Source organism: Tamandua tetradactyla, chromosome 3 (genome assembly GCF_023851605.1).
Source record: "Tamandua tetradactyla isolate mTamTet1 chromosome 3, mTamTet1.pri, whole genome shotgun sequence".
Taxonomy (NCBI): Eukaryota; Metazoa; Chordata; class Mammalia; order Pilosa; family Myrmecophagidae; genus Tamandua; species Tamandua tetradactyla.
In genome coordinates, this window is record NC_135329.1 from 45,804,211 (window position 1) to 45,821,146 (window position 16,936).

Here is a 16,936-nt window from a genome sequence, read left to right on the forward strand (position 1 = left end):
GTTTGCCAAACATATGGAAGGAAGCTGAAAATAGAGAAAAAAGGGCTGTCAGTATATTCAAGATTCTAATTAAACTTCATCCACCTTAAAGTCTTCTTGGTTCTTTTCTGCAGTAATTTATCTGGCAATTTCTTTGCTACTCTCTCTCATCTATCAAATACGAAGGAATTTTATCCTATTGTCCCAACTAGAAAGTAGTTCTTAGTTTGGCTGGTGATTTCTTACCTATCCTAAAGAAAAAAAATCAGAAATAGTCTTAAGGTATATGTCTTAGTTTACTTTATTTCACTGAAGAGAATCAAACAAACAATACACCCCTTTTGGATCGGAGCTTGTTTCTCCAAGTTTTCTATTTTTCTCTTGGGTCTAGTTCATTGAATTCTACAGAGCAGGCACTCAGTAATATCTAACTGAAAATAATGACCTTCAAGATGATGAAGGAAAACACAAAAAAAGATGTCAAATAACTTTCTTTTGATTGTAAGACATTACTTAGTATAAAGAGAACTTTATACTAAGTAATGTCTTATATGTGTGGAGGCCTTTAGAAAATGGATAGTCTTCAGTGTGTTTAATAAATTTTAGTTATATGCACCCTAAAATAAAAGGAATGGAATACAGTATAGAGACTCTCTCTAGACTGATGTTAGGTCTACAAGAGAAATATGCACAACTGCATTAAAAACTAATTTCAAGAATTTAAAGATGGTTCTAAAAAAATGTCTTCCTCTCCTAATTTTGGTGACTGATCTCATGGTCCCTATAAAAAGACTAATTTATCGCCACATTCTGAGTCATCCATGTATTCAGTTTTACATTTTAATTGATTTAATCCGTTCTCCATATGTCTTTACTCTTTCATAATGCATATTCTGATTATTATAAGCACTCCATAATCCCTGATTAAAAAGAATCAGGTAAATGAATAACACAGAGAAATCAGATTTTGCTGAAAAGGGAACACAAAAGGTATTATACTTACAATCTTTTCATAGATTCCAAGTGATTAAATGTTCCTGGAACTAAATGTGTAATTCGGTTGTTATGTAAAAATCTGTTGAAAGAGAGAATACAACAAACCAACTTTTTTGTAGAAAGAGTATAAGCAGCACATTAGCTTTTATTCATAGTTCAGTGATCATATTTACTTAGTAGAAATGAACTTAAAAGCAATGTTAATTAGTTCAGAAAAGAACTTGATTTTTTTATTTACTATCTCATGACCATTCACAAATAGGGAAAATTATAAATCCAAATTCTGACTTGTTAATTAGACTAGCAAGATAGATTTTGCAGCAAAACAGTTTTCAGATATTTTAATAGACACTGACCTAAACTCTACAAAGCAAATGAGCAGAAGCCAGAGACACTAATGACCTTTAAGTAAAAATGTAAAGTTAAAGAGCAAAATACAACTTACAGCCTCTCGAGCTTTGGTAAATGTTGAAATGATTCTGGATCCAAAGTTTCTATCTGATTAAAATGCAGGTATCTAGAGGAGTTTTATAAAAAGAAAAAGAAACAATTTAAACTTAATTATTTTTTCAGATCCAGGTTTTCTGATCAAATTGAAATGTCAATAACTTCCTAGATTTCTTATACTACATGGGAAGCTAATGAAATCATCACATAGGAAGATTAAATAAAACTGAAGAAATGGGCACGGCCTTTCATAAAACTGTTTGGCAATATTTAACATAAAGTAAGGTCTACACACACTGAGTCTCTGTAGCATTTAAGCTGAAAACCCAGTCCTATTGCATTCACTTTCAAAATATATGGATATTTCAGTGGCTCAATATTGTGAATGTAATTCATACCCCTGAACTGCATAATAGAAAGGGAATAAAACAGGAAATTTGGGGTTATACTTATGAAAAAATAGATATTTCATAAAAATCCATCAACATAATCTTAATTGTAGTGCATATAAAATTATGTGACTAACTTCATTTAAATCTATGCCATTCAAGATGTCTCCTTACTTTCAGCAATTTACGCATTTTTGGTATAATTTTGAAAATAACATTTTCACCAATTTTTCTGAATACTGTTTTCTTGAACACTGGTTTTCTCACTTTGAAATTCAGTACACTCCTTTTTTTTTCTTATGTAAAACATAAGCGCTCACCCTTCTAACTGGGTGCATAAATGGCTTACTGCTTTTGTTATGTGAACCTCCTTTCCACATACAGCCAGAAGAGAGGAAGCCATTTCCACATTCACTGCCAATAAGCACAGTTTTTAAATGTTTACTACTTCAAGAGACTCTGGGGACCCAAATGAGTAATCGAATTAAAATATTGACAGTTACAGTTCTTTATCATAAATCGAAACAAAAGAAAGCTTTCTCAAAACTTACTCTCAATGCTATTAGAGATTTGCATTAACTTTTTGAAATAACTGTAAATTTATGGTCACCAGCTGTGGTAGTTAGATTCAGTCGTCAACTGGGCCTGGTGAAGGCACCTAGCTTTGTTGCTGTGGACATGAGCCAATAGTACATGAACCTCATCTGTTGCTGATTACATCTGCAGTCGGTTAGGAGGTGTGCCCTCTGCAATGAATTATGTTTGACTTAATTGGCTGGTGCTTAAATGAGAGAGCACGACGTAGCACAGCCCAAGCAGCTCGGCATTCCTCATCTCAGCACTCACAGCTCAGCCCAGGCCTTTGGAGATGCAGAAAGAAGTTACCCCGGGGAAAGTTGTTGGAACCCAGAGGCCTGGAGAGAAGGCCAGCAGAGACCATCCTGTGTCTTCCCACTAAGAAAGAACCTCAGGTGAAAGTTAGCTGCTTTTCCTCTGAAGAACTAACAAAATAAATCCCCTTTTATTAAAAGCCAATCCATCTCTGGTGTGTTGCATTCCGGCAGCCAGCAAACTAGAACACCAGCCTTCAATTATTGGTGCCTCTGTCCCATTTTAAATCTGGCTCTTTCCCTGGCCCAGACCACTAGACAAAACCACCACACATTTATTCCCCAAGCACCTGAGAACATATGGAACAACACAAAATGTGGCTGATGGGCCTCCAGGACCCACAGGCAGCTGCCCGTTCTTTTTCTCAGTGCCCACAGGGCACTTTTGAGCTTCCCTTTCGTCCCGCTCTCTTCCCTGTCTCCTATGGACCTTTCTGTACTCTCACACCAGCAAACAGGAACGGGAAATGTGAGAAAACATAGGATGAACTGCAGCAGGAAAAGGAAGGAAATGCAAATGCAGTGACTATCACAGGTTAGTACCTGTATCAAGGATTCTGAAGGAGAAGGATTAAAAATAACAATAATAACATGTATGGTGTACTTCCTATGTGCCCGGTAATGTAAAGAAATAAATTATGGTCCTTGGCCTCCTGGAACTTACACACGGTCAGGGGGACAGACACATAAACCAGAGAATATCAACAGAGTATGTGATGCACAGAGGAGACATTTTTCATCTAGCCTGCAACATTAGATAAATCCCGTGCTTAGCCTGGAAAAAAATATATAGGCCAACCGAGAAAACAAAAGGAAGATATACAAGTCCCCTATGCATAGTGGTTTATTTTTTTTAAATCATTCTTCTTGAACTCACAGTAAAGGCTGGGCCAGGAAGGAGACTGAACAGGTGGGCCTTAAGCAATGTCCCTCAAAAAGCATGCAGGGAAAATTACTCTGGGATTTACAGAATCTAGCATTGCTGGAACTCCAAGGAATCTTGGATGCCATTTCATCCAAACCGCTTGCCAGACAGTTGAGGAAACTAAAGATCAAAGATAGGAATTCACTTCCCCAAGTATATTTAGGTCCTTACTGAATTTAAATCCACATTTCCTGACTCTGGCCAAGTTTTTTTTTTTTTTTTTTTTGCATGTGTTTGCTTAAAAAAAAGGGGGGGGGGTTACCAAAGCATTTTATAGTAGAGCATCACCACGGCAGCTCAAAGCCTTTAGGATACACAGATACTTTTGGAGTGGGAACCCCAAAGTGATATGTGACGACGGGCCTCCCAGGGAGCCTCCGGGAGACGCCCGGAAGGCTGCACACCACCGTGGAGCCCCACACGGCCTGCACGCGGGAGGCTCTGACACTGTCCCTCTTGGCTCTGAGACTCGGATTCTTGTCATCCACCTGGCATATCACACACTAAACCGCTTCAGAGAGGCTCCAGGCTCTTCAATTTCCTCCTGAGCTGGCAAGAATGCTCTTCTTGAAGCAGCTCGATTTTGAAGAGGGGGATCAGCTGGGGAAGTCGGATGAGCCCTTCCAGAACCAATGGTCCCTCCTCCTGTCCTCTTGGCACAGTGTGCACACATCAGTGACAATACCTGCTCCGGGTCCTCGTTTACCGCCCCACACACAGTACATTCCTCCACGACGATGATGACAGAGTCCTCATTGTCTCTAGATCTTCTCACTTACTCAACAATCTTCATTGAATGAAATGAAAGTCTCAACTGCTGAGGCTCCTAGCAACCTGATACTGATTTTAAAGGCAGCCTGACTCAAAATACTCTCCTGGGATCATCAAATTGTTCAGTCAAAAAATTCAGCATCTAAGGTTTCCAGGCAGCTGGGTGATGGCATTTCCCTTTTTACAGTTTACAGCTCCTCCTACCCCCAGACCCACTCCCAAAAGGCTTTAACTGCTTTTTAACTAAATGATTTCAAAATAGTGAATTAGCTAAAATTTACGACTTTGAAAATAAACGTCATCCAAATTATGATAGTATGGTATTGATATTTAGCAAAATGTACGACAGATGTAGATCTGCAAATAGCCACGACTGCAAATTCTAATTAAAACTGATCCTTACAAAAGATCAGTTTTACACAAATGCTTATCCAGAAGCACACCATAAACCACAAAATCAAAAGACAATTTCCTCTGCCAGGTACATGTGGAATTGTCTGGCTACGACTATGGAACGACTTCATATATGTTTTTGATATTTCCTCCTATTTTCTTCCCAGACTTTGCCCCTTTCTTCTTTAAAAATTAATGCTCACCTAATATTAGTCTTTTCAGTACATGTAAATTACAGCCATGATTTTATAATTGTCTGCTATGAATATCTTGTTGCCCCATTTTATGTTAAAAACTTGTTGAATACAATAACAGTGCCTTCTAAAAACTCCCTAAATCTAGATGTTTTCTAGATATTCCTATGGGTTTTTGCTAGGCTCTAAACTCTTTGTTTCAGACTCTCTGAAGTAGAAATTATTCAACCCCTTACATATAACTTCTTCTCCTCAAAGTATATTTTATGCCATATACAATAAGCACAGGAAAGCCATTCCTACTTGAATAAATAAATACTTATTTAGATATATAAGCACTCTGTGCATCTCTAAATCACATGGTTTCAGGGAGAGTTCTCCAAAGCTCTTAAATTTTCTGAAAATATGTCTGTGCTCATTCAACCAATGAAACTTGAAAACAAATAAATATTTGCAGCAGGAGAATGTCATACTGCATTACAACACACTTCAGCTGTTTTCCATTCACTTTGGTAAAACTGTACAATAACTTGAAACTTTTCAGAAATTGGCTTAGCTAATTTAGTGAAAGATGATTGGCCAAGCAAACAAACCAGGGGAAAAAAAAATCCTTCAAACAGTATATTCTATTGAGAAATCAACACGCTGACTTCATAGCAAAGTCTGATTTCATTGACAACAAAACCAAAAATGGGGTTTTATTACATCCCATGTATACTAATTATAAATACACAAACTTTGATACATTTGCTTTCTCCAAAGTAATGACACCATAAATGAAGAAAATAAAAGGCATATGTGCAGTCACAAAAAGAAAAAAGAAATAGTGTGCAATAAAACCAACCCCCTCTTCTCCCATTGCACTGGATCCTTCTACCACAAAAGAGCTTTACTTGCTCCCGTTAAATTGTGAGCACCACCAAGACAGGGAATCTGTCTTCTTCTCTGTATCACAAAGGCATAGCACAAGATCTGGTGTACAGTAGAAACCAAATAAATGTCTGCTAAATGGATGTACAGATGGTTGGAGAGAAGGGCACTTTGACAGAAGGATGAATAAATAGTCAATCACTGCTTTTTCATTTTCATGCACATATTACTGGGTTTAGCTATCTCCACCCCATTTAGTATAGGCATGCATCATGCAAAAACAGTTCATGTTCCTATGAGAGGCAAAAAGGCAGATGATATCAAAGAAATTAAAGCTCAGAAGAGAAAGGGCACTTACAGTTGTTCTAGAGAGGCAAGTCCCTTAAATGCTTGCCTGTCAATTGACTGGATTTCATTCTTGTACAAATAGCTGAAACAAGAAACATTGGGGAGGATTAGCACACAAACAAGAGGTAATAACTTCAGGTGGAAAAGAAGAATTAAGTTGACATGTGGAGACAAATTTAAAATTAAGGACTGTATTAGAGTATGAGCAAAACATTTACATGGTAAGTATGGTTCCTCTCACAGAGACTCACCTCCCCTTTCTAAAAAGAAAATCTCAAATGGATCAAAAATAAATGTCTAAATGTTTTGTTAATTTTTTTAATTAATAAAAAAATAAAAAATAAATGTCTAAACTGGAGGTGGTCAAATCATTCCTATTTGTCATTACATAATTTATAGATCCTTAAACTATGACTTATAAATTGTTGATAACACATTTGCTTAAAAGCCCGAACATAATAAAACCACTTCACCAAAAACATGTGCAAAATGTTCATTATAGGGAAAAAAATGCATTGAATATGAAATTCTATAGCTGATATTGACAGAGTGTGAAAATATCCAGAAATGACTTGGGGAGTAAACAACATGAAGACTGAATGGCGTCCTGACTCACTCTTGCACCCAAAGCTTTATTCTTCTAAAACAGAAGCAGCAAGAGCTTTCTAGAAGGATCACATAACTCGGTCTGCCACCTATTGTTGGTTGGCCTGAAAGCTAAGAGTGGCTTTCACATTTTTAAATAGTTTAAAAAGATCAGAAGAATATTTTATAGCATGTGAAAATTATATGAAATTCAGATATCTGTGTCCATAAATAAAGTTGTACTGGAACACAGCCGTACACAACCATATCTATACACTCTATGACTAGCTTTGGGCTTCAGTAGCAGAGTATTTGTAACAAATACCATATGATCCACAAAGCCTAAAACATAGATTATCTGACTCTTTACAAACATCTGACCTCTAACCTAGCAAAGATGAAGGTTTCATAGCAAAGTGTATCGCAATTCCAAAAAGAACTACAAAACTGCATATATTGAAGATACTCATCTATCTCGGCGTGACTTGTGGTTTCGGAGCTGTCTCTCTCATAACACAATTCCGTAGCAGCAAAGATTCAATGAACTCCATAAATTGGGCTTTAAATTATAGAGCATTTCTATACTCAGATACATGGTGACATATAGCGCCATTGGTGTCTCCTATAATCAGTGTGGCTTCATCTTTGATGCAGACAGGTGTACAAATCAAAATCCAAGCTTTTTCTACATTTTGCCTGGAGGCAAAAACTTCTTTACAAATTTGCTTCCCGATGAATGAGTTTTTATGTACTTATCCTGCCAAGCCACATTTTTTGCCTTAATACTTACTATACTACATGTTTTGTAACAGAGGACAAAGTGTTGTAATATATTTTAATTAATAATGTTTGGCACTGAGCCAAATTTAAAGGGACCTGCTCTGTTTCTTTAATTGTTGCAACCCACTAAATGGATCTCACGTCTCCCTCTTTGTACATTTGCTAAGGTTGCCTCACAAAGCCTTGCGAGCCCTTGAACGTGACAGCCCAGTGCCAGCACTAGAGGCACAATATGGCACTTACTTAATCAGGCTGCACGGGTTTGAATCCTTGGGCTGCCCCTTACTAGCTGAGCGATGTTGAATAAGACAGTTAACCTTTCTGTGCCTCAGTTTCTTCTGTAAATGGAGATAATAGCAGTACCAATAGGATGCTTGAAAAAAAAATAATTAATTAATATGTTTAAAGCTCCTAGAATACTTCCTAGAAGAAAGTAACTACTGTTTTGATCTCCATTATTATCAGTGTTCTTAAGGAAGGTAAGTCTGAATGTGGGTTTTTGTACCCAACTTTTTACAAATAAAACAAAAAACAAATATCAATGCTAACATCACATTGCAAGTATTTTTAAAACATCATAGTAAAGGTATTCTTTTAAAGAGTATGTAAAGCAAATGAATCAAACCAATATGAGTGGCTACATGCTTAAAGACACTGGGCAGCCTTTGTTTTCATAAGAATAGTTGGGTATGGGTCATCTATTAACAAATTATAATTTATTTTTTAATTCATCATAGACTTAACCCTTTGAGTGTGTGTACTAACTTGCTCAAGAGTTTATTTCATCATTGGGAAATCTGAAAAACGAGAGAGATTTTTGGATTCAGAAGTAAGTGGGGTTCCTGGAAATATACGAAAATTTAACTTTTAAAAATATACTTTGGTACTACTCACTACATATACAAGGCTGAAATGGTCAATAAAATTCAGAAGAGTTCTTAACAGTATTACACTATCTGCTAGAACGGTGCTTATGAAAATGTGCCCTACCAATGAGACACAAACACACAAAATGTGCTCTACCAATGAGGTCCGCCTCTCCAAGAAGAATGAGATGGGAATTCCAAATAGCTAGGTACGACTGTCACACCAGGATTCTTTCTCTCCTTAGCTCTATTCCCTGCTCTTTGGCTTTTTTAGTCATTGAGGATCATCAATGACTAAAAAATCCCCTTTCTGCCTACTGTGTTATCCCTCCCCAGGATCTGCCCTTTGTATGGTCAGTGGGTATGATGGACATGCTTCTGTAGGACAGAAGGAAGAAAGGTTGCACATGAACGCTTTGAGAGTAAGTGGCCAATAGACAAGACTTTAAAAGTATCCTTTAAAAAAGACTGTCTTAAGTGAAAAACAGAGTATCCAAACTACTTAACATAAAAAAAAGTTTGCAGAGTGAATACTAAGGTGCTCTTAAGTAATTAAAAAGCAAACTAAAATAAAACAAACAAGATATTAAAAAAATACAAAACAACCACATTACAAATGTTGGTATCAGCTAATGCAATCTGCTTTCCAAGAAATGTAAAGCTCCCCTCTGGAACTTGCACAGCATTTAAAATGAAAAATAAAATAATAATTATAAAAAGGCAAGCAAGCAAAGAAAAGCTCAAAGTATAAAGAGAAGGTCTGTCTCTCATTTTATAAATGAGTAACAATAGCTTTAGTAATGGCCAAACAGTATTAAAAATTAGTATAGTATGCCCAAAATGATGGAGAAAATTTATACATAATACTTTCAAACATCTTTTTTGAGGAAAACATTTGAATAAACATTTAAAGTTAGCTCTGTGGCTAACAGCTACTGACATCTAAAATCTTAACTGATTTCAAACCTGTACATACACTAATACAATATTGTTTTTTTAAAAAAATCAACATAAAGTAGTTTAGGTTCACTTATCACATAAATTTTCAATAAAAATAATTGCTATAAATCCTTCATTAAAAATGAGTGCATTGGGTGGGCAACGATGGCTCAGTGGCAGAGTTCTCAGAGACCCAGTTTCGATTCCCAGAGCCTGCCCATGCCAGAAAAAAAAAGCCAAAAAAAAAAAACATGAGTGTTTTTGACCTGAAACCATTGATCTGTATTCCAGTAGCCTTGATTCTTGAAGATAATTGTATAACTATATAGCTTTTACAGTGTGACCATGTGACTGTGAAAACCTTGTGACTGACATTCCCTGTAGCCAGTGTATGAAGAGGTGAATAAAAAATAAGGACACAAAATTACTAAATAATAGGGGATATAAGGGGGACGGTATGTTTCAGGTGTTCTTTTCATTTTCATTTTTATTCTTATATGTATGTTTTAGAGTAATGAAAATGTTTAAAAATTGATTGTGGGGATGAATGCACAAATATATGGTGATACTATTGAACCACTGTACACTTTGGATGATTATATGATATGTGAATATATCTCAATAAAATTGCATTAAGAATGAGTGTATTCAAAAAGATAGCTAAGTTCTAAAACTAAGTACAATTTACTAAAAACACATAACACGTGTTTCTCATCTATCTGGAACCAAGAATTACATCTGAGTGTTTGCTTAATACTTTCTTATTTTTAAATAAGTGCTTCTTAAGAGAATTAAACCAGTACTTCCTGGAGAGGTCATTTCTAAACTACAAAGCTGACTTCATCCAACAGAAGATTTTTAAAATGATAATGAATCAAGTTAGTTTAAAAAGTAAAATAAAATTTAATTACAAAAACATAAGAAGCAGTGCAAACCACTCAGAGAGAGACTAGGAAAATTACCAGGAATTGGCAACATGCCAAAAGGATTCATAATTTACATCTTTACATCTCTCCTACGGCTGGAAAGCTCCTAAGCGATACTGTAATTCAAAACTGCTATGAAAGCTTCTATTTTGCAAAAGGTATGTCAGTTCATATCAGCAAGCAAATGTAAGTTATCATCTTTCCTATCTCAAGAATCCTGATTTTTAGTTCTAAAATGATTTTCAGTAGCTATGCAATTAAAATTGTACTCAATCTATTTTATTTAAGGCTTAAAAGCTAAATACTAAAAACCACGTAACGTAGCACTTTATACTGACAGAAACTCATTTTAACAATCCCAGCCAAAACTGCACTCACCCGAAAATAAAACCTCTTTCAAAACTGAATGTATTTACAATAACGCACAAACAGTTGATAATTTAGCCCAGTGATTAAATAGTCCAAATACAGATAACATATGCTTTGGAGTTAAAAAACTGATCATGCACTTACAGATATTTTAAATTTTCCAAGTCTTCAAATGATCCACTAGGTATCTTCTTGATCTGATTATTGTTGAGAAGCCTATGAAAGAGAAATTCAATAAGATTTTTTTTTAAATCTACATTCTTATAGTCTTGGGAAAAAGTCACATTATTAAGCTGCAGGCCTTAATATCGATGTACACTAAATGCTACATTAACACAAAAAATGTCATTTTTGGTATATAACCCTTGTGATTACAAATTTTCCTGAGTAATGATTGCCCATATCACCCCACATTATTTCACCTGTGCATACAATACAAAAATAACTCTCTCCCATACACAGGAATATATACCTTGATTCTGCTACGTCTTAGATTTTCTACTTTAGCCATGATCTTGGTCAATTTAAAGACAATCATAGAAATATAGGGTGGTCTGGCCAGGTGTGTTATTAAAAGTAGGTCAACTAGTTCAATGAGCGATTCATTTTCACAGATAAGGACACTGATATGCAGTGCAGCTAAGCGATTTGCCCACTGAGGGCACACAGTCAATTGGTGACACGGTACCTGCTTCCCTTTCCCTGCACATTCCCCTTTGCCAATCACTCACCATCCTGGTGCAGAAAAGCAGATTCAAATAAGCTTTCAGTGTGTTAACTGTACTGTCAATCACTCGAGCAGTGGTCCTGCCTCTTCCCCTAGTTTATCTACCTTGGACGTCTAAGTACTGGGACATAAATGAACTGGAGTAAAAAGTCTCATGGGCATGTGCTGGACGTAAGAGGAACACAAATCTTCCAACCTTACCATCAAAGACGCAAAAAAGCATCTACAATCAAACCTCCTCTAACAAACAAAAAATGATGCTATAAGCAGGGTGCAAGGGTACTTCAGTGGTAGAATTCTCACCTGCCACGGGGAAGACCCGGTTCAATTCCTGGTCCATGAACTTCTCAAAAACAAACAAAAAATTCATCCAATGGTACTGCAATAACTGGATACTCATATGGAAAAATAATGAAATGTGACCCTGCCATACAGTATATGGAAAAAAAAAGTGATGCTATAAACAATCACTCAAATGAAGACACTACGTTATGGATTATACCCAACACATAATAGTTAGGTAAATGGATGCCATATAAGATAGAAGGATAAATAAATAAAAGAACTGCTGCCAAGCACAGATTTTCATAGACCTGGCATTTTAATTTGCATATGATTTTCTCCATTTCAGTCTCACTTTTCTTCATTCATATCCACTTACGGTAGGTAATAGGCTTTCGCCATACTAGCTGAGATTTATCTACAGATAAATGGCATAACGATGTCTGTATATTTTCCCCCAGTGGTAAACAATAGACTATTTCAACTTACAATGTATTCAAGTTTTTCAGTCGTTTGAATGTCCCAGGTTGGATCTCTCTAATTCTGTTAAAGCGAAGATCCCTGTAAAGAAACAAGAAATGCATTTATACATGAGAGAAGTCTGTAATCATCACTACTCTGCTTTTCTTAAATATTTAGCTCCAAAGTTTGTTAAGGCATTTTAAAAACACTCAGTTCACTCCTTGGATAAATCATCTCTTTGGGGAGGTTAAGGTATGTATGAATCTATCTGAATGACAGAGTGATGATATGACATTACAGAAATCTGCTTAAACAGTTATTATGGAGAAATAGAAAGTTACGTTAACTTGCTCACTATATGTCCCAACTTCTGCTAAAACATTGCAAAATTTAATACATGTTTTCAGATAATAAACACGGGTTACATATACATATAATCTGGAAAAGGACATCATAATAAAACTAGCTGTGTGACTGTGTAAATATTTTGGCTTTTACTCCAATAATTTTATGAACTGGAATAACTTCATGAGTTATTTATCAACTAACTACCTAGAACAATATTGCGCTAAGGAAGTTGAGACTGAATGTCTGAAAATCACAAAACTAATTAAGTATATGATTCAGGGAATGCATGCATTTTTCTTTCCTTAGTCAAGATTTATTTCAATGCCTGGAAACATTCAGACTAATTAAAATTGTACTACTGTAATTTCTTAAAATACATAAATATAAACTTTTCATAAAAACTTTTGAAAATGTTGACACTCAGTGTATGCATTTTTAATCTACTGTCTCCAAACAGATATTTTAAATATAGTTAAATGTACACTGATAAAGCAATTATTCCCCCCAGCCCCAGGGGCAGAGGGAGGACTCAAACTGCCCAGGAGAGACCAGAGTGCATATAAATTTGACATAAGACATTGAAATGCTGAGCTGACCCTGCAGAAGTGAGAAATGCACTGATTGATGCTTCTAGATTTAGTTCTCTCAGGCAGAGAGAGAGGAGGGTGACACTGCCCATGTGGAAAGCAAAGTCCAGCGATGGGGTAATCAAGTTAAGGTAAAAATAGACATGAAAATAACTTGTCAACCCCCAACCAAAACCATTCCTGCCAATCCTAAAGAACACCCAAGGCAATATATAAGATTCTACAAAGATTCCATGTACTAGGGTAACTTTCTAGAAACCTACAACCTCCAGATAGGTCTCTGGCCCAGATAAATCCTGATCCAGAGTTCTGGAGGGGCCAACCAATCCAGAACATCAGCTAGTTCCATCTCCCCATCTCATATTATCCAAAGCCCCTTCCAACATGAAAAAGTTATAATGGGCACAGCCCAAATACCCCTCAGGAGTGGGAGAAAGATCAAAGGTGATGGTGGAGGTATACAGAGAAGGTAGGGTTTAACAAACGAATGATTGCTGAATCATTATATTGGTATTTCTTTTAGTCTCCTGTATCTTAGAGAAGCTGGAAATAAAAACCTAAACTTGTGGAATTGTAACCCATACCAGACTCTGAAATCTGTTCTACAACTAATTGTTGCGATGTGCTTTGAAATTCATTGCCTTTTTGAATATGTTATTTTTCACAAAAAAGAAGAAAAAAGTTGATTGTGATGTAATAAAAAAGACAAAGAAAAAAAGAATAAACATAGAAAATCTATATATTTTTAAAGCCATGAAAGTAGCTGTGAAAAGTAAAGAAGAACAGAAACTTCTGTTTTAACCCTCCTTAGAAGGCCCATCTCTTGCTTGAGTTAAAAACTATAAAAGGTAACAAGGATGATAGTCACTACGAGAAACAGAAAGATCAGTTCCCTTGTCAAATCAACTTTAGAGAAAAATCAAAATTCCTTCCTCACAGGTCCAAACCATTTATCCAGCCCAACAGGGAAGATGGGGTAACACTAGGTTCAAATCACAAATAAGTCCTTCCATTATGAAATTTACTGAATTCTTTCAATGTTTATCAGCTTTTAAGGAATCTGATTATTTTCAGCCAACTTACTAATTTTAGATGATTTATAGAATTCGTTCTGGTTTATGGTTCAATAAAACGCTTCTTAAAAAGTATTTGTTTGATTCATTAAAAATAATCATGCTTAGCTTAAAAGTCAGCAAATGAATTTGTGGAGCATTCCAGCATTTATTGCATTGATTTGGGTCAAATTCCTGGGAGGGAGGGTCATTTTCCTTTCTGTCTACCCAAGTAATCAAAACACAGAAATTTGACTTGTGTTTCCAAACTGCAGATGCCTCGTCCTTGATTGCTTCCTTACGTGATTCCCTTTATCTATCAATATACATTCTCCATGACCACTCTCTATCCCACACTGACAAGTCTATTTTTAAGTAAATGGGAATGTAATTTATATTCATATACAAAATATCACCTGGAGTTCTGAACTGGGGAGGTGATGAAAGTAAACAAGAAAAGATGCTGATGGAGGAAGATAGAGGAGGGAAAAAAACAACTCATCAGTGGATGAAGATTGTTAATGATGAACTATTCAATACATAAATATGGATCAGGCATTTATAAAGAAAGAATTTTCACTAGCTAAGGCTTCAACTTAAACACAAATGACTAGAAACAGGCTCTCTTATCTCACACAAAATAAAGGTGTGAGTTTCATAGCATTTGAACAGATACACCCTGTACAGACACTGAAGAACATTTTCTCCTGGAATACCACATCACATGATAGATTCAAAAGTTGAAATCAATCTAGTTATTTCCTACTTAAGAAACCAAAACCTTAACTCCAGGGTAAAGATGGAGGGTTACACACACACACACACACCACACACAAATATTTATACATGTCTATTTCCTGTTCCCTGTACAAATCCACACTCCAATGGCACAGAGAAGATAGTGGCAGCAACGTTGTGGAAGCTAAAAAAAGCAGACTGATGGGGTGCGACGGTAATTTATGGTAGAATTCTCACCCACCATGCGGGAGACCCAGATTCGATTCCTGACCCGTGCACTTTCCAAAAAGCAAACAAACAAACAAAAGGTCAACACATGGTGCTGCAATAACGGGATACTCACATGGAAAAAGAATGAACTGTGACCCCCGCCATACAGTATACAAAAAAAAAAGACTGATGAGGGATAAAAGATTTGACAATTTAAAATCAAAACTAGGCAGACTGCACAAAATGCCTCAAACCAATCTTAATTACATGGCAAATTCATTCCCAAATCACAAGCTGGTGTCACCAAATCCTCTGGTTGAAAGTGCCTGACTGTTGATCCTGGATAGAGGGTAAAAGAGAGAGTCCTCTTTCCAAAAAAAGGAGAATCTTAGCAGATAAATTGAAACTATAAAGAAGAACCAAACTGAAATTCTAGAACTAAAAGACAGAAGAGCTGAAATGAAAAAAAAAAAATTGTATAGGCTTCTAACACACCGGATTATAAAGAATGAGGGAGTGAAAGTGAAGGCAGAACATTAAAAAAAATACCATATAATTATATATTTGCTTGTATGTTTTATTTTTCTATCTGATACCACAGCACAAGAAAAGAGCTAGAATGGCTCTCACCGAATTAAAATATGTGTTTGGAATAAACTGACTTAAAATACAGGTTGTGTAATGTACAGACGTCACTTCTGGAGGTCCTAGGGGAGTGACCTCAGAAATAGCAGTCCTCCAGAAAACTGAAAATACAGTAGAAGGAAGGAGAAAAGGAGGGAGGGAGGGAGGAAGGAAAATTTAGAACCAGGTTAGAGGAAACTCCTTTTATGGCAAACAAGAATTCAGAAACTAAGAAAGATTAAGTGATTCGCCTAAAGGCATCCTCTCTGTAAGAAGCAGAACTAGAAGTGAAATTAAAATCAGCCCAGAGAAATTTCCTGAGCCCCAAATTACTCTCGTTGGAGGCCTCCAAGAAGATTTTAATCCTTGCTGTGAGATCAGAATGCACAAGATAGCTCCCTCCCCTCACTCCAGCAACTATGTTCAAGAGTTTTTCAAAATTTTATACTGCTGCTTCTTCTGACCTACTTAAGGAAGTTAGGAAGCCAATAACAAATCCTCTTAGGTTAAAGAATAACCTGGAATAACTATTAAAAATGAAATAAGAGGTTTTCAAATTAGAGTCTCAAAAACAGAACTCAGGTATATTTATATTTTATGTGTTAAAAAACTAGCAAACTTCTCTAAGGCAAAAAAAGTTTTCATTTATTTGATTTTGGTTTTTGCATGTGTTTCATTTTGTTTCGTTGTTGTTCCCAGTATTCCCAAAATCTTGATGGAACCCAAAAGAAAAAAATAATAACTACCAGAAAATAAAAAGGGGGAAGAATCGCACTCTTTGTGATGAAGTATCTAAGCACAAGTTTATTATATGCAATATCGAAATTCATAATTCATTACAGAAACATAGAATGATTAAAGTTTAGAACTAAAAGGAAATTAGAAATCAAAGTTTTACTTTGGAACCCCTTTCACAGTAACATCTAACAGTCAAACCACTCAGTAATGGTTACTAGAAACATAATATTTAATATAATCATAATAAAGTTCCTAGGGGTAAAAATAAAAAAGGAAAGTCAATCATTAAAGACTGTTATAAACTTCGTTTTATTATAATCTTCAATAACATTCATTTTTAAGATATCGTTGACCGTTTTCCTATTCACCAATGGACATGTGCTTTAATTTTAAAAAATACTGTTGTAATATCGAACTCAAAAATTCCTCATTTTAATCACATTCAAGTATGCAATTCTGTAGTATTAATCACATTCTCAATCCTGTGCTGCCATCACTGAT

At 35.8% G+C, this 16,936-nt stretch overlaps 1 protein-coding gene across 4 annotated transcripts in view; it reads right to left on the reverse strand.

Moving 5' to 3' along the window:
• The window catches only part of PXDN (peroxidasin), a 137,468-nt gene that overhangs the window by 60,506 nt on the left and 60,026 nt on the right, over positions 1 to 16,936 (reverse strand). For 3 of the 4 annotated variants that reach the window (XR_013172484.1, XR_013172483.1, XM_077153060.1), the window contains exons 2-6: positions 12,166 to 12,237; positions 10,812 to 10,883; positions 6,213 to 6,284; positions 1,421 to 1,492; positions 983 to 1,054 (exon numbers count right to left, since the gene is read on the reverse strand). Coding sequence is in view for 2 of the 4 variants with exons in the window: in XM_077153060.1 (XP_077009175.1) it covers positions 983 to 1,054; positions 1,421 to 1,492; positions 6,213 to 6,284; positions 10,812 to 10,883; positions 12,166 to 12,237 (360 nt within the window). In the remaining 2 variants the exon portion in view is untranslated. The remainder of the gene's footprint in view (positions 1 to 982; positions 1,055 to 1,420; positions 1,493 to 6,212; positions 6,285 to 10,811; positions 10,884 to 12,165; positions 12,238 to 16,936) is intronic. The other variant, XM_077153061.1, reaches the window with a different exon arrangement.